Source organism: Carcharodon carcharias, chromosome 15, assembly GCF_017639515.1.
Source record: "Carcharodon carcharias isolate sCarCar2 chromosome 15, sCarCar2.pri, whole genome shotgun sequence".
NCBI lineage: Eukaryota > Metazoa > Chordata > Chondrichthyes > Lamniformes > Lamnidae > Carcharodon > Carcharodon carcharias.
The window spans coordinates 122031016-122058002 of NC_054481.1; the positions used below are offsets into that span (position 1 = coordinate 122031016).

The 26987-nt window shown below is 44.5% G+C and overlaps 2 protein-coding genes across 4 annotated transcripts in view; both read right to left on the reverse strand.

The window, feature by feature from the left end:
- The window catches only part of LOC121287875 (probable pleckstrin homology domain-containing family N member 1), a 48171-nt gene extending 43784 nt beyond the window's left edge, over window positions 1-4387 (reverse strand). For all 3 annotated transcript variants that reach the window (XM_041205867.1, XM_041205868.1, XM_041205866.1), the window contains exon 1: window positions 3977-4387. In XM_041205867.1, the coding sequence (XP_041061801.1) occupies window positions 3977-4062 (86 nt within the window). In that variant the 5' untranslated portion in view covers window positions 4063-4387. The remainder of the gene's footprint in view (window positions 1-3976) is intronic.
- An 11447-nt stretch (window positions 4388-15834) lies between these two features.
- Window positions 15835-26987, reverse strand: part of LOC121288469 (protein polyglycylase TTLL10-like) — a 28027-nt gene continuing 16874 nt past the window's right edge. Inside the window, exons 7-9 of the mRNA XM_041207009.1 lie at window positions 25492-25608; window positions 16494-16587; window positions 15835-16361 (exon numbers count right to left, since the gene is read on the reverse strand). Of these exons, the coding sequence (XP_041062943.1) occupies window positions 15835-16361; window positions 16494-16587; window positions 25492-25608 (738 nt within the window). The remainder of the gene's footprint in view (window positions 16362-16493; window positions 16588-25491; window positions 25609-26987) is intronic.

The following is a 26987-nucleotide window of genomic DNA, read 5'->3' on the forward strand; positions in this document are numbered from 1 at the left end:
AATTTATTTCCACATTTACATACAAACATACGAACAAGGAGTAGTAGGCCATTCAGCCCCTCGAGGCTGCTCTGCCATTTAATAAGATCATGGCTGATCTGAGAGTAACCTGAAATCTGCATCCCACCTACTGCTGATACCCTGTCACCCCTTTGCTTACCAAGAATCTATCCACCTCTGCCTTAAAAATATTCAAAGACTCTGCTTTCACCACCTTTTCAGGAAGAGAATTTCAAAGACTTAAGACTCTCTGAGAGAAAAATTTTGCCTCATCTCTGTTTTAAATGGGCGATCCCTTATTTTTAAACAGTGACCCCTAGTTCTGGATTCTTCCACAAGAGGAAACATCCTCTCCACATCCATCCTGTCAAGACCCCTCAGTATCTCATATGTTTCTATCAAGTCGCATCTTACTCTTCTAAATTCCAGCGGATACAAGCCTAGTCTGTCTAGCCTTTCCTCATTATACAACCCACCCATTCCATGTATTAGTTTGGTAAACCTTTTCTGAACTGCTTCTAATGCATTTACATCCTTCCTTAAATAAAGGTGACCAATACTGTACACAGTACTCCATATGTGGTCTCACTAGTGCCCTGCAGAACTGAAGGATAACCTCCTTACTTTTGAATTCAATTCCCCTCGCAATAAATGATAACATTCTATCAGCTTTCCTAATTACTTGCTGTACTTGCATACGAGCCTTTTGTGATTCATGCACTAGGATACCCAGATCCCTCTGCACCTCAGAGCCCTCCAGTCTCTCACCATTTAGATTATATGCTTCTCTCTTATTTTTCTTGCCAAAATGGACAATTTCACATTTTCCCACATTATACTCCATCTGCCAGAACTTTTCCCACTTACTTAACCTATCTATTTCTGTTTGTAGCCTCCTTACGTCCTCTTCACGGCTTACTTTCCAATCTTTCTTCGTGTCATCAGCAAATTTGGCAATCATCTCTTCAATCCCTTCATCCAAGTCATTGATAAAAATTGTAAACAATTGAGGTGCCAGCACTGATCCCTGTAGCATGCCACTTGTTACATCTTGCCAACCTCTCTGCTTCCTGTTAGCCAGCCAATCTTCTACCCATACCAATATATCACCCCTATACCATGAGCTTTCATTTTCTGCAACAACCTTTGATGTGGCACTTTATCAAATGATTTCTGGAAATCTAAGTACAGTACATCCACCGGTTCCCCTTTATCCATAGCGTATGTTACTTCCTCAAGGAACTTCAATAAATTGGTTAAACACAATTTCCCTTTCACAAAACCATGCTGACTCTGCCAGATGACCTTGAGCTTATCCAAGTGCCCTGCTATAACTTCTTCAATCATAGCTTCTAACATTTCCCCTATGAAAGATGTTATGGTAACTGGCTATTTAGTTTCCCGCTTTCTGTCTCCCTCCCTTTTTGAATAATGGAGTTAGATGTGCTATATTCCAATCTAATGGGATCTTCCCTAAATCTAAGGAGTTCTGGAAAATTAAAGCCAATGCATCAACTATCTCACTGGCCACTTCTTTTAAGGCCCTAGGATGAAGTCCATCAGGACCTGGGCTTTTGTCACCCCACAGCTCCAACAATTTGCACAATACCACTTCTCTGGTGACTGTAATTTTCCTGACTTCCTTCCCCACTTCCATTTCCTGGTTTATAGCTGTTTCTGGAAGGTTACGTGTATCCTCTGTGGTGAAAACAGATGCAAAATACCTGTTCAATTCATCTGCCATCTCCTCGTTTTCCATTATCAGTTCTCCAGACTCACTTTCTATGAGCTGCATTTTCTGGCTGAGGCACGGGTGGCGGAGCCCGCATGTCAGCGCTTAAAATGTCACACACTGACGTCGCACGAGCATCCTGACGTCAGCACGCGGCATCGCGATATTTAGATGGGCGTGCCCGCTACGCAGTGTGACGCATGCCCGCCACTAATTAGAGGCTTTGTTAAGGCCCCTAACTCAGCAACTGACGTCGATTTTGAGGAGCCAATGCGAACTTCAGCTCGGCACACAGGCCCAATGGGCAGGCAGGTAAGTGATTTTTTAACAAACCTCATCCACTGGTGGGATCAGGTTTCATGTCGGCTTTAACAACGTTTAATAAAGTTTTTGTGCACTTTGTTAACATGTCCCATCTCGTGTGACATTGTCACATGAAGGGGACATGTTAATGATTTTTTTATTTTTCTATCTTTAAACTTTGAAAACCTTTCAGCGATCTCCCTGAGGCACCACTTAGGCTCAGAGAGATGTGCGCTCTTTCGCACGCATGTGTGAAAGAGCGCACTCTCGCATTTGGAGAATCCCCCCCACCGCCTGCACAGGAAACGCATAGCGCTTCCTGCTGGGCATCACGCTGGGCGGGCCTTAATTGGCTGGCCCACTTAAAATGACGGCGGGGCCCATTTCAGCGGCAGTGATCGGCTGCCAGCCCGACGCCGAGTCAGTCAGGCCCGCCAGCCCGTCAAGGGCAAAATTCAGCCCTATAAGACCAATACATACTTTGTTAACTCTTTTTTAAGAAATATTTATAAAAACTCTTACTATCTATTTTTATATTTCTTTCTATCTTTCTCTCTCACTCTAATTTTTCCCTCCTTATTAGTCTTTTGGTCATTCTTTGTTGTTCTTTATATTCTGTGCAATCTTCTGGCCTTCCATCTCTCTTTGCACAATTATATTGTTTTTCTTTAAATTTAATATTATCTTTAACCTTTCTGGTTAACCACGGATGTTCTGTCCATCCCTTGGACTTTTCTTACTCATTGGAATGTATCTATTCTGTGCATTCTGAAATATCCCCTTAAATATCAGCCACTGCATCTCTATTGACCTATCGCTTAACCTAATTTGCCAATTCACGTTAACTAGCTCAGCTTTCATGCCCTCATAATTGCCCTCATTTAAACTCAGTCTCAGACCCATTTCTCTCTCCCTCAAACTGAATGTAAAATTCAATCATATTATGATTGCTGCTGCCTAGGGGAGATCATTAATTACTCCCATCTCATTGCACAATACCAGCTCAAACAAAACCTGCATTCTGGTTGGCTCCAGAACATGCTGTTCTGAGAAACTATCCTGAAAACATTCAATGTACTCTGCATCTAGGCCATCTTTGCCCATCTGACTTTTCCAGCCTATATGCAAATTAAAATCTCCCAGAATTATCGCTGTGCCTTTCTGACTAGCTCCAATTATTTCTTACTTTATGCTCAACCCTACCATGCGGTTACTGTTAGAAGGCCTGTACACAACTCCCCCGAGTGACTTCTTGCCTTTACCATTTCTTATCTCTACCCAAACCGTTAACACATTCTGGTTCCCTGAACTTAGGTCATCCCTCCCTATTGTGCTAATACCATCATTAACTAGAAGAGCCATCCCTCCACCTTTTCCTCACTTCCTGTCTTTCCTAAACATCCTGTACCCTTCAATATTCAGGTCCAAACCCATGATCTCCTGCAGCCTTGTCTGCGTAATGGTTATCAAATCGTAATTATTTATTTCTATGCACACTGTCAGTTCATTTGTTTGGTTTCGAATGCTATGTCCATTCAGATACAGAGCTTTTAATTTTATCCTTTTATTCTTTTTATAACCTCTAGTTTCATCTGTTGATTTACTGATAGATTTGTGCTCTCCATCCCTTCCTGTCATGGTCTGTTTTTCATTTCCCGTAATAATACCTTTTTCTTTCCTCTATGCTTGTCTCTGCTCTTTGATTTACTACATCTTCCCAAATTTGATCCCTCGTCCCCACTATTTAGTTTAAAACCCTCTCTACTTGCCTAGTTTGTAATACGAACGTTTAGAACGTGAGGTTTTGGTTTAAATAGCTGGACCACTCAGAATGTTCTATTCATTCCTTAATAAACCACACATCATTTCCAAGCTCACAGTTACAGAATCACAGAATCACAATGGCTGTTAGTTGATCAATGAAAGAGTCCCAGCACATACCTGGTGCTTGGTATTTGTACCAAGTCCTCATGTTCTTGCTCATTAGCTGCTTTGCAACATCGAGGGGTAGCGATTATGCAGCCCATATTGTAAACCACATGCGCTTAGAGAGCATAAAGTTTAAGCCCACTCACTAGGTGGGCAAGTTAACTTACACAAATCATAAATTTTCCACATAAACATCTTGCTTCACATAGTACGTCACTGAAGAAAATCAGGAAATATACTTTGCGAAGTTATAAGCAAAACCAAAATATTTTTTAAACAACCAAGTTTCTTATCCTTGTCGTTTCCTTGGTTGAAAAGGTAGCGATCAGTCCAAACTTAACAATATTAGTAACTATCGTCTAATCCAAGGGGTTCGTGGTGGATAGTTAACAAACTGCACTGCTTCCTGTCTGTGTAAATCTCAAGTTCTCCTTACGTCTTCAGTTTCCTGTAGAATCCGCGAAGCAACAACTGTTGTTATTTTCTGAAGCCTGGTGCATGTACTCGGATCAGTGTTAAGCTGACCAAAGGTCTTTTGTAATTCTCTATTTGTTAATGTCGTATCAAACTCAGACAGGATAAAAGAAAGACTTACATTCTTTCATGCCCTTATGATATCCCAAAGCGCTTTACAGCCAATTAAGTACTTTTGAAGTATAGTCACTGTTTTATATATATATATATTATATATACATATATATAATATATATATGCGTATATGTATAAATGCAGCATCCAAATTACACATAGCACGGTGCCATAAACTGCAATGGGTCAAAGACCAGATCATCTGTTTTAGTGCAGCGATATCAATTACCCAGGACATCAGAAAGAAAGAAAAGGCTCGGCACAATGCTGAACTCTTCTTCCGGTGCCTTCGTCGCCGTGCTCACTTCTTTGGGTAGGAGTCCTCTCCCTGTTCAACAGATTCTTTTACCAACTTCCAATATTCTCCCTCCACCTGGACCCCTTCCTCTGGATTCTTACCTTCTCTTGATCTTTTCATTGAGAACTGTCGGCGTGACATCAGTCGTTTCAATTTCTCTGCTCCTCTCACCCACTCTAACCTGTCTCTCTCTGAACTTGCTGCACTCCGATCTCTCAGGTCCAACTCTGATATTGTCATCAAACCTGCTGACAAGGGTGGTGCTGTTGTTGTCTGGCGCATTGACCTCTACTTCGCAGAGGCTGAGCATCAACTCGCAGACACTTCCTCCTACCTCCCCCTGGACAATGACCCCACCACTGAGCATCAAGCCATTGTTTCCAGGACTGTTATTGACATCATCTCCTCTGGAGATCTTCCTTCCACAGCTTCCAACCTCAACATCTCCCACCCTCGGATGGCCCACTTCTACCACCTATCCAAAATCCACAAACAGGACTGTCCTGGCAGACCTATCGCGTCAGCCTGTTCCTGCCCCACGGAACTCAGTTCTTGCTATCTTGACTCCATTCTCTCTTCCCTTGTCCAGTCCCTCCCCACCTACATCCGTGATTCCTCTGACACCCTACATCATATCAACAATTTCCAGTTCCCTGGCCCCAACCGCCTCCTCTTCACCATGGATGTCCAATCCCTCTACACCTCCATCCCCCACTGGGATGGTCTGATCGCTCTCTGTTTCTTCCTCGAACAGAGGCCCGAACAATCCCCATCCACCACTACTCTCCTCCGTCTGGCTGAACTTGTTCTGAACAATTTCTCCTTAAACTCCTCTCACTTCCTCAAATAAAAGGTGTGGCTATGGGTACCCACATGAGTCCCAGTTATGGCTGTCTCTTTATGGGGTATGTGGAACATTCCTTGTTCCAGCCCTACTCCGTCCCCCTCCCACAACTCTTTATCCGGTACATCGATGATTGTTTCGGTGCTGCTTCATGCTCTTGTCTGGATCTGGAAAAATTTATTAATTTTGCTTCCAATTTCCACCCCTCTATCGTTTTCACATGGTCCATCTCTGACACTTCCCTTCCCTTCCTTGACCTCTCTGTCTCAATTTCTGGTGATAGACTGTCCACCAACATTCATTACAAGCCTACAGACTCCCACAGCTACCTCGACTACAGCTCCTCACACCCCGCTTCCTGTAAAGAGTCCATCCCATTCTCTCAGTTTCTTCGCCTCCATCGCATCTGTTCTGATGATGCCACTTTCAAAAACAGTTCCTCTGACATGTCTCCCTTCTTCCTGAACCGAGGTTTTCCACCCATGGTGGTTGACAGGGCCCTCAAACGTGTCCAGCCCATCTCCTGCGCATCCGCTCTCACACTTTCCTCTCCCTCCCAGAACCATGATTGGGTCCCCCTTGTCCTCACTTATCACTCCACCAGCCTCCGCATTCAAAGGATCATCCTCTGCCATTTCCGCCAACTCCAGCATGATGCCACCACCAAACACATCTTCCCTTCACCCCCCCGGCACATTCCGCAGGGATTGTTCCCTCCGGGACACCCTGGTCCACTCCTCCATCACCCCCTACATCTCAACCGCGTCCCATGGCACCTTCCCATGCAACCGCAGAAGGTGCAACACCTGCCCCTTCACTTCCCCTCTCCTCAACATCCAAGGGCCCAAACTGCTTTCAAGTGAAGTAGCATTTCACTTGCACTTCCCTCAATTTAGTCTACTGCATTCGCTGCTCCCAATGTGGTTTCCTTTACACTGGAGAGACCAAATGCAGACTGGGTGACCGCTTTGCGGAACACCTTCAGTCTGTCCGCAAACATGACCGCAGACCTTCCTGTCGCTTGCCATTTCAACACTCCATCCTGCTCTCATGTCCATATGTCCATCCTTGGCCTGCTGCATTGTTCCAGTGAAGCTCAACACAAACTGGAGGAACAGCACCTTATCTTCCGACTAGGCACTTTACAGCCTTCCTGACTGAATATTGAGTACAATAATTTTAGATCATGAACTCTCTCCTCCATCCCCATCCCCTTTCCAATCCCCCTTTTTCCAATAATTTATATAGATTTTTCTTTTCCCACCTATTTCCATTATTTTTAAATGTATTTCCATCCATTATTTTATCTTTGCCTTTTAGCCTATTTCGATCCCTTCCCCCCACCCCATCCCCACTAGGGCTATCTGTAACTTTATTATCACATTCCTTAGATAATATCACCAGCTTCAACACCTCTTTGTCCTTTTGTCTATGACATCTTTTGGTTATCTCCATGTATCGCTGGCCCTCTATCCAGCTCTTCTTGTTCCCCACCCCCTTAAACCAGCTTATATTTCACCTCTTTTCTATTTTCTTTAGTTCTGTTGAAGGGTCATATGGACTCGAAATGTTAACTGTGTTCCTCTCCGCAGATGCTGTCAGATCTGCTGAGTTTTTCCAGGTATTTTTGTATCAGAAAGAACCCAATGCTCTTTGAAATAGCGCCATGGCATCTTTTACATCCACCAGAGTGGGCAGATAGGGCCTTGGTTTAATGCCTCATCTGAAGTACATCAATTCCAACAGTGCAGTACACCCTCAGTGCCACATTTGAGTATCAGATTGGCTTATACGCTCAGCTCACTGGAGTGCACATTGAACCCATGATGATTTGACTCAGAGGTGCTTTCGGAAAAGGCAAGGTTTATTTTACAAGATATATTCCAATGAGTCATCTATAAATGTCATAATTTCAGTAAGAATTCTGTGGTGTCCACAGCAGGGAAGTGTAAGATCCCATGGCACTACTCGAAGAATACAGGTTTCCCCTTAAAACCTAGTCAATGTTGATCCTTCAGTCCATACCCCAAAAATTAACAAATTGTCTGGTCATTATCTCAATGCTGTTTGTGAGAACTTGCAGTTTGCAAATTGCCTTCTGCTTTGGCTACAATTCAAAAATATTTCATTGGCTTTAAAGCACTTTAGAATGTTCCGAGATTGTGAAAGGCGTTATATAAATGCAAGGCTTCTGTCTTTCTTTGCCTTGAGGGAAGAGGATCACAGCATTCCGGAGATTAACTCTCTGGAGAGACATTGGTTGAGGTTGTGACTATTGGCAGGACGTTAGAGAAGACTCTGACGTTGCTTCAGTTCATACCTCATGGATTGACTGACGTCAACAGTTTATCAAATGAGGCATGAGGTGGTGAGGGAAGGGGGGGGGGGGGGTTCCCATCAATTGTTGCAACTATCCCAAAGATAAATATGTTGATGCTTGGGCCACCATGATGGGGGAACTTTGAAATTGCATTTCAAATTTCTCAATCCTGTTGCAATTTCCAAATGCTTTGATACCAAGAGGAAATGTCATCACACTGAAACTCTGAGTGTATAAAAATACCTTAGTATACTTATGACATTTTCTAAACTGTTGCCTTCATTCCACTTGTGCTGAGAACAATGGTCAAAATGAGAAAATATCTTTAATGGATACCAAAAACCTTTTGGGTAGTTTCAGTTATTTTAAAACTAGGTGTTAACTCATGAATTCTCTATTTTCTTATTTCGTCATGAATTCTCTATTTTCTTATTTCCTCTTCTGAATGTTTCAGCTGTGGCTCAGGGGGTAGCTACACTCATCTCTAAGTCAGGTTGTGGACTCAACCCTCAGCCCAGACAATTCAAGTGGTTGAAAAAATCTAGTACCTTACTTAAGCAGATTTCAGATAATATGTTAAACTGAGACCCTCTTTCCCCATTCAGGTGGACATAAAAGGTTCCATGGCATTATTTCAAGGAAGAACAGTTGAGTTCACCCTGTATTCTGCCTGATATTTTCCCCCCAGCCAATGTCAAGAAAACGAGGAGACAGTGACATAGTTGTAATGTCACTGTAGTAATCCAGAAGTCCAGGAGTTTTTCCAGGTATTTTTGTTTTTGTTCAAGATTTCCAGCATCCGCTGTATTTTGCTTTTATTTAGTCCAGGATTGGGCCGGGGGTGGGGGGGACAGATTCCAATCCCACCACCTGAGCTGGTGGAATTTAAATTAAATTCATAAATATGGAACAAAGCCAGTCTCTGGGGACCATGACAACTACCATCAATTTCTTGTACAACCCCACCTGGTTCACTAATGTCCCTTAGTAAGGGAAATCTGCCAGCCTTACCCAGTCTGGCCCACGTGCGACTCCAGGCCCAAAGCAATTGTGGCTGACTCTTAACTGCCCTCTCTGTGTCCTAGCAAGCCACTCAGTTCAAGGGCAATTCTGGTAGCCATCACACTCTTTGTGGGAACTTGCTGTGTGTATATTGGCTGCCAAAAGTCCTACAATACAACAGTATCCAATAAAACTATCATTGGCTAAAGTCCTTTAAAGGTACTTAACAAACACTGAGTCAACTGCCGATGTAAGATAGCCACGTCAGACGGCCACCAGTTCCTGTCTGCGCATGCGCAGGAAACCAATTACGTCACTCCGCCGCGGCCAACCCCAGCCTGCCGACACCCCTCTGCGCTTGCGTCAATGACGTCAATACGTACAACCGCCGTTACGTCAGTCTGCCTTTGTGCGGTCCTCCTCAGGGACACACTGAAACTCGTGGAAACCACATTATTTTGACAGTACTGCACATGCATTTTGAAACTGGAGACAGTTCGTATGCAAGAAAAGTTACACATTTAATGAAACAGCTTGCAATCTGGGACTTTTCTCCAAATAGTCTGTTTAATTCACTGCTATCCCACCGTGGGTTAAAAATGTGACGCAGCCAGTTGGTTAAGTTTAGGCATTTTCTCCATCTAGTGGATTTGGAACTGTTGTGTTAACTTTGTGGAGTTATTAAGGAAGCCTCAAGGACAAATAAAAGGACCCCGCCTCCTAAAACAGGGCTGTGATGATTTGAGCAGCGCCATCTTTGGTCCTGTCCGCTCGCTCGCAATGACATCACGAAGTAGCACTTGAACTGCGCATGCACAGCGTTGGCAGCAAACACAGAGCTTCATAAATGGCTGTCTTTCTACTTCTGTGTTGGCATGGGGGACAAGGTGAGAGCAATGGCCTTTAATCAAACTTTTCGCTAGCACGAGAAGTGGACATTAGCAGAAAATTGGTTAAAAAACGTCTAACATTGAGGAGGAGAAGCAAGCAGAGAAAGAAAGGGAAATGACTGGATACCAAGAAGGCCATTGTTGGAAGTTTGAATAGAAAAGTTGTCCTTACCCAAGAAAGTACAGTGTCTTCATGAGACCCCTGCTCCAGTTCTTCTAATGAATTTCCAAATCCTATGCCCTGAGTTTGAACCTAAACCCACTGACCACCACTTTTATTTTCAAAAACAAAAACTGAATTACCTGGAAAAATTCAGCAGGTCTGGCAGCATCGGCGGAGAAGAAAAGAGTTGACGTTTCGAGTCCTCATGACCCTTCGCCAGAACTTGAGTTCGAGTCCAAGAAAGAGTTGAAATATAAGCTGGTTTAAGGTGTGTGTGTGGGGGGTGGAGAGAGAGAGAGAGGTTTTTTTGGGCAAGAGAGCAGGGTGGAGTGTTAAAATGGCAAGCGACAGGGAGGTTTGGGTCATTCTTGCGGACAGACCGCAGGTGTTCTTTTTACCACTTTTTTATTTTGTCGGATGGGTTGGACCACCCTGTGAATGGAAAACAAATTAATTGACAGCAAATCATTGACAGGGCCCTCAACCGTGTCCAGCCCATCTCCCGTGCATCCGCCCTCACGCCTTCTCCTCCCTCCCAGAAACATGATAGGGTCCCCCTTGTCCTCACTTATCACCCAGCCTCCTCATTCAAAGCATCATCCTCCGCCATTTCCGCCAACTCCAGCATGATGCCACCACCAAACGCATCTTCCCTTCACCCCCCCCCCCCCCCCCCCCCCCCCCCCGCCGGCATTCCATAGGGATCGTTCCCTCCGGGACACCCTGGTCCACTCCTCCATCACCCCCTACTCCTCAACCCCCACCTATGGCACCTCCCCATGCCCACGCAAAAGATGTAACACCTGCCCCTTCACTTCCTCTCTCCTCACCATCCAAGGGCGCAAACACTCCTTTCAAGTGAAGCAGCATTTCACTTGCATTTCCCCTAATTTAGTCTACTGTATTTGTTGCTCCCAATGTGGTCTCCTGTACATTGGAGAGACCAAACGTAAACTGGGCGACCGCTTTGCAGAACACCTGCGGTCTGTCCGCAAGAATGATCCAAACCTCCCTGTTGCTTGCCATTTTAACACTCCACCCTGCTCTCATGCCCACATGTCTGTCCTTGGCTTGCTGCATTGTTCCAGTGAAGCCCAACGCAAACTGGAGGAACAGCACCTCATCTTCCGACTAGGCACTTTACAGCCTTCCGGACTGAATATTGAATTCAACAACTTTAGATCTTGAACTCCCTCCTCCATCCCCACCCCCTTTCTATTTCTTCCCCCTTCCTTTTGTTTTTTCCAATAATTTATTAAGATTTTTCTTTTCCCACCTATTTCTGTTATTTTTAAATCTTTTATGCTCCCCCCACCCCCACTAGAGCTATACCTTGTGTGCCCTATCATCCATTCTTAATTAGCACATTCGTTTAGATAATATCACCAACTTCAACACCTGTGTTCTTTTGTTCTTTTGTCTGTGACATCTTTTGATGATCTGCTCCTATCACTGCTTGCTTGTCCCTACAACCACACCACCCCCCTCCACTTCTCTCCCCCCCCAACCCCCCACCTTAAACCAGCTTATATTTCACCCCTCTCCTTGGCTTTACCTAGTTCTGTTGAAGGGTCATGAGGACTCGAAACGTCAACTCTTTTCTTCTCCGCCGATGCTGCCAGACCTGCTGAGTTTTTCCAGGTAATTCTGTTTTTGTTTTGGATTTCCAGCATCCTCAGTTTTTTGTTTTTATAATTGACAGCAATATTGTTCTTTGAGTTAAAGATTCCCAAAATAGGCATGACTTGCATTGAGCTAACTGCCTGACAGTTTGGTCTTTTGACTGACTGGGCACGTGGTACTTAGTTATAATTTTAGTGCAACTAAATTAAGATGTTACTTATTCTTAACTTTCCTTCTTTGGGGCGTTTGTCCTGTGGAAATGGCTATCTTCCATCTCAGTGTCAGCATCAGGTATGCCCAACACATGGGAAACACAGAAGGAGATTAAGGTTCACTTTTACTATATTGCAACAAAGTGTTCTAGCTTCAATCTCAGAAGATCACCCCTCTGAAACCTTTCCATTTCTCCATTCTGTGGCCTCTTGGATTGAGTTTGCCAAATTAGCATAGTTTTATGTTGTGACCCATAATCAAGCATAGCCTGGATGGAGACTGCCTAAGCTCAGTTTCAGAGGTCCCTTACAGCTAAGAGACAGAAGAAACTTTCACTTCATTAGCCTGGGCTGGATTGAACACAGCTGCTGAATGTAAAAGGCCAGTGTCTAACTCACTGCATCATCCTAATTTTCAGTTTTGCCTTGGACCTCTGTATAGTGATCAACAAGTTTATTCTTCTTAACTGATCTTCAAAATCTGTGCAACTAAACAAAATGCTGCTTACTCTTGGCTAAGTTGCTTCCTTAGATAGAAATAAAATGGAATATGGTGTTTAAAGTTTCAACGGAGCATAGCCTACCTCTTGAATTGATTCTAATTAGGAATTTCAAAACACACTCATTGCAGACACACCAATTACCCTAGCTACCCAGCTCTGAAGAGCCATATGAAATTGAAACATTAGCATTGTTTCTCTCTCTACAGATGCTGTCAGACCTGCTGAGTTTTTCCAACATTTTCTCTTTTTATTTCAGATTTCCAGCATCCACTGTATTTTGCTTTCACCAATTACCTGAGCTTTCTAACTCTGATTGGAGATTTTCCTGGAGGTATCATCACATGACCTCCTGCTTCCAACCACCCTACCCTACCGGTCACCCAACATGTCCATCCTCAGGATTTACCACCTTTCCCAGCCAATTGGAAAGTGAATAGACTCTTCATTGGATGATTACTGACTGACAGGCAAACCATATTTTTTTCGTCCATGTCTCATAGTTTTGTAGCTGGTAAACAAAAGCACTAAGGAATTTTTTTTTAAAAGCTGCTATTTTTTAAAAAGCCCACCTGTGATTTTTTTTATCCCCAGGTTGCTCACCGCAGTGTCCAGGAGATTTAATTCCTGGAGACTCCAGGGCAATCCTCCGGATCCTCCACTTTTCAAATAGCAATTTAGAGGGCAAACATGCCGAATTGCCTCTGTATGCCTTGGACGTTCAGGATTCCAATACAAAACCAATGAGTGGTGTGGGTTTGAGTGTAATGTGGGGCCTGCTCCTCTGTCTTCTGCATGATGGTGTATCAATGCAATCACACAGGCAAATGGCACCAATACTCCAGTTTTATCTCCACCTGTGAATGCCACAAAAAGACTGCATTTATATAGTGCCTTTCATGACCACAACACGTCCCAAAGCTACAGCCAGTGAAGTACTTTTGAAGTGCAATCACTATTGTAATGTAGGGAACCCTGCAACCAATCTGCACATAGGAAGCTCCCACAAACTGCAATGCGATAAGGAGCAGATCATTGTTTTGTGATATTGATTGAGGGATATGTATTGGCTGGGAATAATTACCCTGCACTTCTGTAATATAGTGCCAGGAGATCTTTTACATCCACCTGAGAAAGCAGGCAGGGCCACGGTTTAACATCTTGCCTGATATGCAGCGCACACTCAATACTGTACTGGAGTGTCAATTTTGATTTTTCAATTGACCTCAAACCTCAACTACTTTTGGAAGGAAGGAGAGTTCCAGATTTTCACTGCCTTTGTGTGAAGAAGTGCTTCCTGACCTCTGAACAGCCAGGCTCTAATTTAAGGTCATGCACTCTTGTTCTGAAGCCCCTCATCAGACAAAATAATTTAGCTCTATCTACCCTATCAACTCATTCAATGATCTTAAACATCTAAATTATATCACCCTTAATCTTCTCCATTCAAGGAAATTCAAGTCTTAATATGTGCAACTTAATTTAACCTTTTAGCCCTGGTGTCATTCTGGTGAATATGTACTGCAAATGCATCCAAAACATCCTTCCTGTGGTACTGTGATGAATATCTAGTTCATGGTTCATGTTAATATTTTAGAGGTAATGTTTGGTTCTGGGAAGTTTAACTGTAGAAAATGAATGTTTTTAAACTAATTTAGATAGCAGTCTGTGAAAGAGTTGGAAGTGTGCTGATAATTAGATGTGGGAGTGTAGCTTTGTGAATCCCATGGAACTCAATCTCAGGAGAGGGGATTGAACCATTGGGAGATGAGCAATCAAGGCAGTCTGAGTTGGAGTGGTTTTTGAGGCAATTTAGAGGCTAGATCTTCTAAAGTGAAGAGTTGAAATTCCTCTGAGGGAGACAGAGTTATATCGAAATTTTGTGACTCACCGTGGTTATTGACATCTGGATAGGCTGCTGAGAAATCCATGTGATCTGTCTTGGTCGCATCTGCCATTTAATGTGCAGTGTGGTGTGTTCAACCACAGCCTGCCTGTTAATTCATATTTACTTCATGTTAATTCTGAATGTTAGAGTATAAGATAGATGTTGTAGAGTGTTTTACTTTTCTGACTTTTTATAGTAAACTTAATTTTCTTTGTTTAAAACCCTGGAATCTTGTGGCTTTACTCTCCTAGTGGGTAGCTGGGATTTCAGACTTTGGACAAAAGGTTATTGGTTCATAACCGGATCATAACTGTACATAATACTCCAGGGGTACAGTAACATTGTGGTTATATTACTGGGCAAGTAATCCAGAGGCCTATAATGTTCCAGAGACATAAATTCAGATCCCACCACAGCAGCTGGTGAGTTTATATTCAGTTAATGAATCTGGGATAAAGCTAGTGTCAGCAATGGTGACCATAAAACTGATTGTTATAAAAAACATCTGGTTCATTCACGTCCTTCGGTGGAAAGAAATCTGCCATCCTTACCTGATCTGACCCAGATGTGAATCCAAACCCACAGCAATGTTGTTGACTGTTAACTTCCATCAGAAATGGCTTGGCAAACCTTTCAGTTGGTAAGAAGACAGCTCGCCACCACCTTCTCAAGGGCAATTAGGTACAGGCAATAAATGCTGACCTTGCCGATGACACCCACATCCCATGGATGAATAACCGGGGTTTGACCAGGGCTTTATATAACTGAAACATAACTTTCTCCCTTTATATTCCTAGAGCCATTTAATTTTTTTTTGTAACTGTCCGCTAGCTTTTAGCAAATTCTGTACTTGGATCCCTAAATATCTCTGCTGCTGCAGGGTGCCTAGCTTCTCAACATTTATAAAATACTCTGATCAATTTGTACTTGATCCAAAGCGGATAGCATCACTTCTCCATACTGAACTCCATCTGCCACAGTTTTGACCACTTGGTCTATCACTGTGCCATTGCAATTTCTGCTCCCATCAACACCACTTACTTTGCAATGTAACAGTGTTTTCAATTAATTATTCTATAAAATGATACTGTACTTTTAAGGAATAAAGTCATATATTGGGAATGCTAAAATCTTGTGTAATAATTCAGATTTTTTTGCAACTGAACTGCATAACCACTGCTGTAAAATAGGAAAAAATATTTTGTACTGATATGAGAGCGTACAGAAGACTACATGACTGGGACAGATTTTAATTTGACAAACTGAATGAACAGACAGAATGCTATCAAATGTTTCTCTTCGTCCATCCACAATTGCATAGTGAACACTGCAGTTTTACTACAGCTAAACAATTTGTTCATCTTGCAGTGAAGCATGGAATCTGCCAGCATGGACCTCCATTTGCCTCACTGGAGTTGACTTGCCTCCTGACATAAAGATAGCTGGCTATATATCATTTTGCTGTAATGTTCCCTTCATTTCATTCCAGATGGTTTTGACGAGCTATACTTGGTGTAGCACAATTGGAAGGAAGAAGATGCTCTACTTAGAGAGTAGACTACTTTCCATGCTCTTACTTTGTTGATGAATTACAGCAAACCTCTTGTTGAGTCCAGACACAAATGGTGTAGTCATCATCAGTGGTTTGGAAACATTGGTTTGCAGTTGATTCCATCCTTCCAAAGAGGCAGTCTGATTTCTTGAGAAGGGGTTGGTTTTAGCTTTGGACTCTGCACAGTACAAGCTCTGTATCTGGGCGATGACTGGTAGCTGACCATGGGTTAGCAATGAAACGGCTTTCTGAAGGGGTTTCATTTCGACAGCCACTTGATCTGAGAGTGATCTAATTGCTGATGGTTTTCTCAAGGACTTTCTTACCGGGCGTTTCAAAGTATGTGGACACAGCTGGGAAGGTTGCTTAATTGTTGGAGATGTCCCTCCAACTCTTATTGGTCTTGGAATCTGGTCCTGATGGCAATCGTTGTATATTAGGACGAACTCTTTCAGTGACTGAAGTGGTAAAGCGTAAGCTCCTTTACTACGTTTTTTGAATATCTCAATTACCACATCTAAGAATAGAGAGAAAAAAATGTTGAATGCACACCTATTTGTTCACTTATGAAATATTTCATCACTTGAAAATTATCAGTGGTTTCTGTTAATCATCTTCTCTAACTACCTGACTGAAATGATCATCTTACCAAGAGCTTCATACACTAATTGAGGGATGATTGCTTTGAGAGCTGAGCAATGTCTATGTAAAGAGGGATTGGCATTCATCTCAAGTAACCAGACCTGCAAACAGATCAAACACACAACAGTTAATCCATGGGTACACTCGTCATCCTGATCTCAGGACATAGAAATACTTCAGATGGCGGTGGATACTGTAGCTCCCTTAGGTGCTATTACTCTATCTCTGGAACTTTGGTTGAAATCCAGTGTTGGGATAAAAGTATTATCTGTCTTCTGACTGTAGTGAAATGATCTAGTTCTCTGTGAATGTGGTCCTTTAGCCTGAATTAAGAACTGAATTAATAATATCATTCAATGGGAATGAACTGGATTACTGCCTAGACCCTTAGCTCTAGAATTCCCTCCCTAAACTCCTCCAGCTCGTTACTTTGCTTTCTTCATTTAAGACCTTCCTTAAAACCTATCTCTTGGACTAATTATCTGCCCTACTATCTCCTTACACGGCTCAGTGTCATTTTGTTTTATAATGCTTGTGAGAAAGTCTTGGGATGTTTTATTGCTTTAAAGATGTTATATGAATACAAGTTGTTACTGTTGGATTGTTGCTCTTGGATTAGGAAAAATGTCACACTACGTGCAGTAGTGAGGGCTATTGGAGCAGAATAGGAGAGCTTTAATCTGCATCTAATTGTATTAAGCCTTGACTGGACCTGCTTCCTGTTAATGCAAGGCACAAGTAACAGAATGGATAGCAAATTAGGTTTGGCAAATAACAGCAAGTGGTGTTCCACAAGGATTGGTGCAGAGACCAATGTTCGTCGTTTACATAAACGATTTTGACTCAGGAATCAGAAGCACAATTTCAAAATTTGCAGATAACACCAAATTAGGGGGAAAAGTTAATACAGAAGAGGACTGGAACAAAGTATAGGAAGGTGTGAATAATACAGAAAGAATGAGGAGGTCAAATACTCCTTGGAAATTAAGTGTCCACATGAGGAAGAGGAGCAGAGAGATCTGAGGGACAGATAAACAGATCACTAAATATAGTGACACAGGTTAACAAGGCCTTAAAAAAGCAAGCAAAACCCTGGAGTTCATTTCTAGAGAAATAGAATTGAAAGTAGAGAAGTTATGTTAAGCTTGTATAGAATCCTGGTTAGACTCCACTTGACATGTTGTGAACAATTCTGGTCTCTATATTATAAAAAGGAGAGAGGCACTGGAATTGGTACAAAAAATATTTTTTTTATTCATTCATGGGATGTGGATGTTGCTGGTTAGGCCAATATTTACTGCCCATCCCTAATTGCCCTTGAGAAGATGGTGGTGAGCTGCCTTCTTCAACTGCTGCATAGGCACTGTAGCATAGGTACACCCACAGTGCTGTTAGGGAGGGAATTCCAGGATTTGACCCAGTGACAATGAAGGAATGGTGATGCATTTCCAAGTCAGGATGGTGAGTGGCTTGGAGGGGAAATTGCAGGTTGTGGTGGTGTTCCCATGTGTCTGCTGCCCTTGTCCTTCTAGATGGTAGAGATCGTGGGTTTGGAAGGTGCTGTCTAAGGAGGCTTGGTGAGTTCCTGCAGTGCATCTTGTAGATGATACAGCTGCCACTGTGCTTCAGTGGTGGAGGGAGCGAATGTTGGTGGATGGGGTGCCAATCAAGCAGGATGCTTTGTCCTGGATGGTATCAAGCTTCCTGAGTGTTGTTGGAGGTGCACTCATCCAGACAAGTGGAGAGTATTCCATCATACTTCTGACTTGTGCCTTCCGCCAAGCTTTGGGGAGTCACAAAGTGAGTTACTCACTGCAGGATTCCTAGTCTCTGACCTGCTCTTGTAGCCACAGTATTTATATGACTAGTTCAGTTCAGTTCCTAGTCAATGCCAGAGATTTACCAGAATGATACAAGAACTGAGAAGTGATACCTATAAGGAAATATTGAACAGGCTCTTTTCCCAGAAAAGCGAAGACAGGTATGGCCCGATTGAAAATTAGAAGTTTATGAAAGTATTTTATAGGATACACATAGAGGAGATGTTTCAACTTCCAGGAGACATCAGAATCGGGGGCCATAAATATAAGATAGTTACTGATATATCTAAGAGGGAATTCAAGAGAAATTTCTTAACCAGAGATTTGTTAGCATGTGGAACTCAATATCACAAGGAGTAGAGGTGAATAGCATTGATGTATTCAAGAGGAAGCACATGAGTCATAAAGGAATAGAAGGATATGTTCATGGGATTAAATTAAGTAGGCTAAGAAAAAGTTTGTGTGGAGCATAAACACCAGTGAGGACCTGATGGACTGCCTAGTGGTTTCTGTGCTATAATTACTTTGTAATGCTTATCTGAATTGGACAGGTAGAGGTGATACTATGAACACCAGTGTCACCAGAGAGAAATCAGAATCACACGTGCCCCCTTTGGGAAAGCATCATTATCAGTAACCTAATCAAGGTCCAATCAAGTAAACTAATAGAAGCTTAATGTAAATGTTATGTTGATTGCTTATATAATGAACGTCCTTGTGGTGCCCACTGGTCACAGAAGGCCTTGAACATGCCAGCATGCACCGCCTGTTCCAGTTTCAGGTTTTTCATGCCTCTAGGGCACCCCAAAGCACTTCATATGCAATGGAGTGCTTTTGAAATGTAGGCTGGAATTGGTGTCAGGCACCATGACAGATGGGGGAGGGGACAATATGGCGAGAAGGCCAAAAATTGGTTTTACCACGTTGTGAAACCAGTTTGCAACCGTCCGCTCCACCTATCAACTGCGGGCCACATTTCCTGTCACCGCACGTTGGGAACGTCATTTTAATATATTTGCATCTAATTATAAGCCCTGCTTTCCAGAATCATCCCCCCACATCAAATTTACTGCCCACATCCATGTGACTTCAGAGCGGCGTGATGATTCATGATTGCCTTTAAAAGGCATGCACCTGGCACCCTGAACTTCGAGGGAACTTGGAGGTGAGTGCACACAATCGTGCGCAACGCTCATGAGCATCGTCTGTAGGACATCAGGGAAGAGGTGCTGCGAATTCGGTGGGGGGTCACAGGCAAGTCACTTTTTCCCAGCTGGCTTTCAGTGCACTGCCAGGGCAACGGTTCCAGTGCGGGTCAAGTTGGGTGGGGGTCTGGGGGTCAAGGCAGGACAAACAGAAGGAAATACTCAAGCACGTGCCGGGTGTGGGGTCATGAGGGAAGCGGCCACACCCTTGGAAAAGTTTGTCAAAAGTGAGCATTCTTCCGCAGCTGAGACTGTTCAGCAGCAGCTGCATTGACATGCTTGGAGTCGGGCCTCTGAAGCTTTTCTGCCCACTCAAGCAATGCAAAAGCATGAAAGTGCCACAAATGGTCCAGAACTTTTCACCCCTTGGGCACAGACTGCAAATGAATGTTTGTTTTAGGGGGCAGCAGAACAATTGACTGACTGGGCAAGTTGTACAATCCCCTTGCGAAAGGTGGACATGGCGCAGTCACTGGTGGAGGCATTCACAGCCCCTCGCAATGTCTTTATTAAGGTTTGGACCAGTATCCATCATGGTTCAAGCTAACAGCGCAGCCTTGCATGTGGGTTAGGGGAATGACTGTGCCTGAGCTGAGAGCACAGCCTGCAGTCCAGTGGCTGAAGCTAACAACAATCAGTTAAGTGGAGTGGGGCGGGAATGGGTGGGGTTTCAGACAGCCAATGAGCGCACTACACACTGGCCATCCAAGTGGTGGCCAGCACTCTCTTGAATGCATGAAGGAGCCTTCAGACTGAACCAACAGAAGTTCTTAATATACCTATGCTAACCTTTGCATCTCTCTCTTTGATCTCTTGATAATCTTTTAAACAGTGTAACTCTTTCGAGTACAAACCCATTTCCATCTGTTCCTATTCAGATGAAGTTACATTGTTTCATAGTTTGCCATTGTGAGATTTGAACTCTTAATCTTAGGGTTACAAACCCAGTACCATAACCACTTGGCTATTTAGGCCAAGCTCTCTCTCTCTCTCTTTGATCCTGCAGGAGGAGAACATCAGGATCAAGGAGGCTGGTGATTTAGCCGTATGCCTCATGGCTTACAGGGAGCAGAGAAGAAGGTAGAGTGAGTGGCGTAGGTGCCTGGCTCAACAAGGGGATGAAGGGGCAGCAGGGCCTGCTGTGCACGCAGCTGAAGATCCACAGCGAGCTGTCGCTAATAGGCGCATTGCTAGACTGAGTGTCTATAGACGGCACCTGTCATTCCTGCAGATGACTGAGAACCAGTGGTGCCAAAGGCTGCGCATTTTTAGGGAAATGGTCGGTCACATTTGTTACTTGCTGCAAGCTTCCACACACAAATGTATCCAGGAGGTCACGGATGCCATCTTTGCGAAGGCACAGAATTTTGTGCATTTTGCCAGGATCAGGAAAGCCAGGAAGCAAGAGCGCTGGGATTTGTGCAGAACTCTGATTTTCCAAAGGTGCAGGGTGCAAGTGCACTCACGTGGTACTTAGATCTCTGTGGCAGCAAGCAGTCAACTACATCAACTGCAAGGGCTTCCACTCACTGAATGTTCAGCTGGTGTGCAACCACGACAAACGCATCCTACAGGTTTGCACACGATTCCCAGGGAGCGTCCACGTCTCCTACATCCTTACCAGTTCTCAGATCCCTGACATCTTCCAGGGTCCAGAGAGGCTGCAGGGTCAGATCATCAAGGACAAAGGCTACCCACAGAGGACGTGGCTGATGACACCCATGCGTCGGCCTCGGGCTGCAGCAGAGCAACGGTATAACGAAGCTCTTGCCGCGAACTGGACTTTGGTGGAGCAAAGGAGAAGCATTTTGTAAAATGAGGTTCTGGTGCCTCGACAGGTTCTGTGAAGCACTGCAAAACAGTCCCCAGAGGGTGTCGCGCACCATGGTCACTTGCTGCATGCTCCATAACCTGGCGCTGCAACGGGGGCAGGCTGGCTGAGGAGGAAATGGAAGACCTGCACTCATCCTCCAATGAGGAGGACGTCAAAGGGAATGATGATGATGAGGTCGCCGGAAGTGAGGCCATAGGACTGGCCAGACGAAGCAGGCGCGCTCCGGAGGCCCTCATAGCTGCAAGGTTCATGAAGGATGATGACAGGATGCAGGGAGGACAGTTCTGACATCCTCACCTTGCATCTGTGAATGTTTGACTCCTGTGTGGCTGATGGCAGCACACATACCCTCAGTGCTCAGGCTCATGTCATGGGACAAAATTTTACGTCCAGCGGGCGAGCACATGCCCAGTCCAATCGGGCGCAAAATAGCACGCGATATTTCGTTCGGTGGGCATGCCCGAGAGTTGGCAGCGTGCCCGCCAACAAATAAGAGGCCTATTAAGGCCCTTAATTAATTAATTAAAAGCAATTTTTTGCTGCCCGTCCAACGTTACAGTTCACAGGTGGGCAAATCGACTAGGCGGCCTTTGGATTTCTTGAGGGAATCTCATCCAAGGCCAGGATGAGGTTTCCAATATTAATTTTTTAAAAATTAAAAATGTTTGGGCAGAATTTTTATAATTATACATTTAGGTGAGTGAATCCGATGCATGGACATTTTTTACTGCGTTTTAAAATCTCTATTTGATGGATATGAACTCTTCAGCTCCCTGAGGCAGCTCTCTGCCTTCAGGGAGCTTTCACTGCACGCCCGCCCGCGCCTGCGCTGACTTCAGCGCTTGCCCGCCTCCCACCTCCTGTGCTGAGCATTTCAGCGTGCCTTTCACGCTCGCTACCTGTTAATTGGGCAGCCTGAGTGAAATCACAGTTGGGGGCCGATCGCGGGCGGCGGGTCATGTCCTGCCTGCCTGATGACCTCAAAATTCTGTCCATGGAGACGCAGCGGGGGCCATAAAAGTCATTAGATTCCAGGGGGATGATGATGTTAACATTAAGTGAGGATACTCCATAGATCTTCACATAGCTTCTGTGAATGTCTGACTCCTGTTTGGTTGAGGGCAGCTCACTTGTGTTCTGTGATCAGGGTCGTACCATGAAGACGCAGCCATGAAACTTTAAATGCACCTGATCCTTTGTCAGCCTTCAGCACCTGACCCCTTCAGGAGCACAACATCACTGATCACAGACGCTGAAGAGATGGGGCCAGGTCCACCTCAAAGATGCTGAGAGCACAGAGAGAATGTCAGAACTCTGTGACTCCTGCCCACAATATTCTGGCAGCAATGACAAGCACCATTGAGGTGCAGGCGTCAGTAATGTATCTAGGGAGTGTGAATCCGGACCATCACTTTGGTCTGAAGGCTGCACACTGCACAGGGAAGTGGCCCTGGACTCAGACACCTGCCTTTATCTTGTATAGGAACCAAGGTTTTATATCTGAGCGACACGAACACTGCTTATCAGAACAAGGAGCCATGGGCAAGGAGACATTCTAATAGTGAACGTTATGTACAAGTGATTAACATCCATGCTCAGGCTATGCAACTACATCTTCTTAACCTTCCTAACCCTGCTATGTCTTGGTGCTTCCTGGACATCCTGCTGACCGCTATGCCCTGTCTGTAATGACCTTGGCAGGTATCCTCTGGAGGGTCGAGACCTGGAGGGCCCCGGCCTGCTTTTGGGATCCTTCTGTGTGGCAGTGGCTCCTTCCTCGGCCTGTGGAGCTGGAGCTGCTGGGGCTACGGGAAGAGGGGATTCTGATGGGCTGGGTACTCCCGGAGTCACCTGGTTGGATGGCCTGGTGGTGTGCACCTGCTGATCGTCCTCCTTATGGGTGCCCTGGTTGACTCCTTGAGAAGAGGAAGCTGGAGTGAGATCGAGTTGCCCCCCTCACGTTCACACTGTTGGAGGCCAGCAATGCGATGGAATTCAGCCTGCGCAACAGTGCGAGAGTGATGGCCTGGAACAAGGTCTCCATGGCGGCCGCCATCCTACCAATGTTGACCTTGGTGAATTGGCATTCTGGCACTATCACCTCAGACTGAAGGCTGATGGACTGCTCCATCGTGCCTTGCAATCTGAGGAGTGCAGCGGACATCCCTTCCTGATGTTCCCGAGCTTGCCTTTGCAGCTCCAGCAACTGAGGTATGACCGAGTCCAGAGGCGCCTCATCTGACTCGAACTCAGCAGATTTCTGGCCTCCAGCATTCCTCTGAGTGCTGGAAACCTGGGAAGTCTCTGCTGCCACCTGCTGTGGATCTGACAGTGGGATGTTCTCACAGATTGTGACCCGGAGGCTACGCTAGAACTAGGTCCCACCAAGGACCTAGTGGTGATGGAGGCTGTGGGTGAGCGCTGTGATGGGCCTTCAATTAGGTTGTCATCAGATTCTTCTTCTGAGTTGTCTTCAGGGCTTCAGTTGAGGACCTGGCTCATGGACCCACTCGGCTCTTTCCCTGATGTGCCTGCGAAAACAAGGGGAGATAATTAGTGCCTGGCAGGGGACTGTGGAACAGGGGAACTGACTCACAGCATGGTTGTCTGATGAATGTTGCACTGCTGGATCCTCACTTGGTTGAGCACTGCCGACCTCACTGTCAGCACAGGAACGGCCCAGATTGTCACCAGCTGGATGACTCTATTTTCAAAGTCTGTGAGGTCCTTGATGTCAGGCGTCCCTCCTCTACTCTGCCACCTCTCCTTTTTGTTGTGTGCCAGCTTGTCCTGCATGAATACAGGTGGAGAGAGTATAAGCAGGATGCCTGCCAGTGTAAGCAGGATGCCTGGCATGTGTGGGTGGTGAATGGTGCCATGGATGGGATGAGATATGATCCGCAGGGCAGGTGAAGGTGTGTGTGAGAACGCGATTGGTGATGTTTTCTTGAACTGGCAGTGAATGAGATCCTTGTGGACGTGTGATGGGTTTGAGAGTGTGAGAGTTGAGAGTGATGAGAAGAGTGACTTACCCTGGCGGAACGGAGGAGATCATTCATCCTGTTTCAGCACTGGGTGGCTGTCCTTTTTTGTAGGGCGTTGGTGCTGACCAGTGCTGCCACCGCCTCCCATGCAGGATTGGTGTGCTTACTTGTTGGTCTTCTCCCAGAGTGAGAGTACAGGCCTTCACAGTGGGCTTCCACTGCGCCCAGTAGGTGCCCGAGGGAGGTGTCGCTAAATTTGGAGGCAGCATGTTTCCTCCTTTTGGCAGCCATGACCTTGCAACAGTTTCTGAACCCTTAGAGCATTGTAGCTCTGTGCAAGGGCACCCTTGACGGCCTAAGGTGATGGTGGGGGGAGTGAATCAGAGGCTACCTGCTGGCGATCCGGTGTGTTTTCTGTGAATGCATTGTTAACGAGGGGGGAACATGCTGAGAAGGGACTGATACAGTGCAAAAACCAGCCATCGTAGCTGGCAGGTAAGACGTTCTTTTTCCCGCCCGCTATTGCACTTTTGTGAAAATCTGGGACAATTCCGCCCGTAGTTGCTGTTATAATGTAGGAAACATAACAGTCAATTTGCACACAGCAAGGTCCCTCGCACAGCAATGAAATAAATGTCCCAAATCATATGTTTTTTAAGTATTGATTGAGGGATAAATGTTGATCAGAACACCGCAAAGAACTCCCTTGCTCTTTTTGAATAATACCATAAAATCTTTTACATCTACTTGAGAGGGCAGCAGGGTCCTCAGTTTAACATCTTATCCAAAAGATGGCACCTTCAACAGTGCAGAGCTCCCTCAGTACAGCACAGAGAGGCCGGCTTAGACTTTGCTACCAAAGTCTCTGGAATTGGGTTTTAACATCTCAACCTCTGAAACAGAGATGAAATTACCACCGCAGAGACAGAACCTTATTTACAATTCATAGGATTTAGCCCTGGGATTTCCCTTCCCCTTAACACACTTTGTAATTACATCGCCATAATATTCATGTCTCTAATGTTAGGGAAATCATCTTATGAGCTGGTTTTGATGGGCATTTTGTGACCCCCCCCACCGCCGGTTATATAATCACATACATATCCGTGTACACTGATACTTAACAATCATCCATAGCAGGAGTAAAAAAAAATACAATCACCTTGAAATTTTGATCAACAATAAAGTCACAGCCCAAGAGGTCAAAGTAGCCCAGTTTAGAATCCAGTTTGCTCTTGGCAATATTGAAGCATATTGTCATGATCTCCTGCATTCTCCTCTGCAAGAAAATATTAAATTTCTCAATCACATTCGTTAATCAGTTTATCAGTTCTGACAAAAGGTCAAGCCCCAAAATGTTGACTCTTGTTTCTTTTTCTCTACAAATGCTGCCTGAGTTGGTGGGTGCCTTCCAGCATGTTATTATTAATGTAACAGTTCCAACCATTCCCCTTAATTGTTTTACTAAAAGAAATGTATGTATGACAAAATTGTTCGAGGGCTTAGTCTGGTATCTGTTTATTAGCACTACATCTAAACAGGTTACAGAGTGGGCACCTAGGTAGCACCGAGTAGCTCCTAGGCATGATTCCATTCTCTCTGTTGAGAGTCTAACACATGACTGACTGGTGTCAGTGGTACATTATCATCTACATCGTACATTAACATATCCCACCTGCTAACCCTTTACACTACAAGCAAGATTAAAAAAAATCTGTTAATTGGTCAGATCTGTTTAATCTGTATCCCATCCTCTGATTCCGTCTTTCTCCCTGGAAACAACCTAAGTTTGAACAAGTATTATAAATTGACTATTTTCAAACTTGGTGTCATATCTGACCCAGAGATGAGTTTCTGTCCACATATTCATGCCATCAGTAACACTACCTATTCTCACCTCTGAAAGATCGCCCTACTCCACTCTTGCCTGCTGCTGAAACCCTACTTCAGGCCTCTGTCACCTCCAGACTTGCCTATTTCTACACACACCTGGCTGTGTACACTCGGTAAATTTGAGGTCATCCAAAACTCTGCTGATCACGTCCTACCTCGCAACACGTCCCATCACCCTTGTGCTCACTGACCTATGTTGGTTCTTGATTAAGTAAAGCCTTGATTTTAAAATTCCCATCCTTATTTTCAAATCTCCCTCTGGCCTCATCCCTCTATCGCTGTAATCTGCTCCATCCCTACAACTCTAAAATGTCTGTAATCCACCAATTCTGAGCATCCTTGATTTGGATCATTCCACCAATAGTGGCTGTGCCTTCACCTGCCTGGATTCTGGAATTCCTTATTTTTTTCTGCCTCTCTATCTGTTCTTCTTTAAGGCACTTCATAAAAACTACCTTTATGACCATGTTTTTCGGTCATTTGCCCATATATCTCCTTATGTGACTTGGTATCACATTTAGTCTGATAATGCTCCCATGAAGCGTGTTGGGGTGTATGTTAAAGATGCCACATAAATACAAGTTGTTGAAGGCCTTGTTAGTAAATTAGGACCTTATAACAGTACAGTAAAGTTGTTGTGGGATTGTATAGTTTTACTCGATGACTATTTTTATTTGTGAATCAAAACTGTTTTATTGTTGATCTATAGTTCAGTACACATACCAGTTTCCACTCTTCCCTCTGGATCGTCTCCTCAGGAACAGC